At 47.9% G+C, this 2,348-nt stretch overlaps 1 protein-coding gene across 1 annotated transcript in view; it reads left to right on the top strand.

The window, feature by feature from the left end:
* The first annotated feature begins 175 nt into the window (after nt 1-175).
* tmtc1 (transmembrane and tetratricopeptide repeat containing 1) overlaps nt 176-2,348 on the top strand; it is a 19,938-nt gene continuing 17,765 nt past the window's right edge. The window contains exon 1 of the mRNA XM_015404862.1: nt 176-720. Coding sequence (XP_015260348.1) covers nt 565-720 — 156 coding nt within the window. The 5' untranslated portion in view covers nt 176-564. The remainder of the gene's footprint in view (nt 721-2,348) is intronic.

Genomic DNA, 2,348 nt, shown 5'->3' with positions numbered 1-2,348 from the left:
CTCTCTGGTTCCTCCCTGAGGCCTTGGTTTTCTGTTTCCATCATCTGACTCATCATCAGGAAGTCCTAGAGGATCTCAGGTCTGTCATTCTCCACCACCTTGGGAGGGGGCTCCCATCCTGACCTGGGAGTCTCCAGTTTATGTTCTGTATCCCTTCGACAATGATGTCCATGTACTCCCTTCCTGCCAGTATCTTCCCCCTGCGGGGAGATGCTGGATTGCCTCTGTGTAGCCTGACCTGGGATCTCCTATGGTAGATCTGGGCTGCATTGCTGTCAGGAGGGGGGGTATCCAGGCCCACCGGAGCCCCGGGAATCAAAGCCATGCAGTCAGAGAGTCGCTGTGTTCTTTCCACCGCTTAATATTAACAGTATTAACATCTGGATCCTTAGAACAATGAGGCAGATGATGATAATCTACAGCTGTGTGACGTCAGAGAAAGGGACCCCCTGCTGTTCAACAGCTGATGGTCCAGAAAGGAGGTGAGCAGGACCTCATCCAGCAGCTGCTTCTTTCATCATTTCTGCTTTTCTCTCAATCAGGTTGAACATCCTGCTGGGCGGCATGACGCCGCTATATTTCCACATCATCAACGTTTGTCTGCACTGCGCCGCTACCTGCCTGCTCATGCACACATGTGAACGTTATGTGTTTGAGAAGCCCCGTCTGGCCTTCATCACGGCGCTCCTCTTCGCGGTGCATCCTGTCCACACCGAGGCGGTGAGTGACCCTGACCCAGAACCTTAACCTGACCCACATCCTGATCCTGACCCAGACCAGGGACAGACCCTGGGTCTGCCCCCAGGGACAGTTATTATCTGAATATGTTTAATAATCCTTCCTTTAGTAAATAATCCTTCCATCCTCCTGTTCTTTCAGTAAATGGTCTCTTTTACAGCTTTTATTCACTTTAATGATTAGATTATTTATCAGACAGGATTTTACTGCTTATTTCCTGTTATGAAGCATTTTGAAGTGTTTGTGGGAAGTTTAGAGGTGAAATCAAAGCCTTATTTAACAGTTTAAACATTCACCTCTAAACATGATTCCATGTCAGCATCCATCAACCGAAGCAGGCCAGAGGCTCCTTAGCCTTCATTTCAGAGACGGACGGACTAAAACTTTTAATATCAAAGAAAGCCATCACCCCTGGGCGGCGCTAAGGTCAACCTAGTAATGGAAGAGGAGGCCAGAAGGCTTCAATGTGATTCCTGGGTGTTGAACTAATGGCGATGATGATGATGATGATCAGCTGATGAAGAAAAGCAGAAAAAAAGTTTCCTTTTTCATAATTTACTGAAAAAAACAAATAAAAGCGCAGGATTGTTGAGTTGCAGACGTTCTGCAGCCCAGCAGTCACTCATTGACTCAGTGAAGGAGGCTCCTGTCTGAGAGCTACAGAGGCTGCATTCATCAATTCCCGCCTCGCTCTTCCTGCGGAGCCTGGCGGCCATCTGTGCGACATGTTGCTGATAGTAGAACAGGAGAGAGAGGAGAGCATCTGGACCTGACTCTGGGCGGGCCTGGGTGGATGTCTGTCCTCTAAAAGGGTGTACCTTTACACTTCCTCCCTAGGAACAATGGCTGGATTCAGTTGCAGAGAAGCTGGATGGCAGATTACTTCTAAATGATCTCACTGGGCTAAAAATAAAGAGCAAAACAAGGAGGAGAGCTGTTCTCCTCCTCTAACACCAAAGGGAGGCTGCAGAGTTGGACCACTTCTCAAACCTCCCAGCAGTACGTCTGATCCGCTCTAATCCAGCAAAAACCAGTGAAGATCCGCTGGAGGGGGCAATGGAGATATTAGAATGAGTAGGTCTGTTCGCTAATAATGATTTATAGCTTATAATCCAGTAATCTGTGCCAATCCCAGCTAAAGTCATATCTGTCCAATTCAATACAGACAAGCTAACAACAAACCGAGCCCTGCCATGAAATTAATCTTTTTAAATGCTCAACGGCTTGTACTCATAGAACTAGACCCAGCAACCTTACCTTCAGTCAGTCATTCACCCACTGATGGTGGTGAGCTGCATCGTAGCCACAGCTGGGGCTCACTGCCAGAAGCCAGAATGCCGTACACAGGCGCCACCCTCTGGCCACCACCGGGAGCCACTGACACAGCGACAATGAGGGCGAACTCCTGCATCCACCATCATCCCAGTGGAGAGGAAAACTACCCTTTGATCTCAAAGAAATGGGTTTTAGTAAACAGCAGATTCAGAAACAGAAGAGATCGAGGAAAACCGTCTTTGTTGAGGAGAAAGTAGAGTTAATGGCAGCAATGCCCATTATTAGCTCCACCCAGGAGAGAAACACAGCAAAGCAAATCAATTACAAGACAACTA

Source organism: Cyprinodon variegatus, unplaced genomic scaffold (genome assembly GCF_000732505.1).
Source record: "Cyprinodon variegatus isolate N-32 unplaced genomic scaffold, C_variegatus-1.0 Scaffold1879, whole genome shotgun sequence".
NCBI lineage: Eukaryota > Metazoa > Chordata > Actinopteri > Cyprinodontiformes > Cyprinodontidae > Cyprinodon > Cyprinodon variegatus.
Note: the sequence above shows the minus strand (reverse complement) of the source record. Positions and strands in the feature narration are given on the sequence as shown.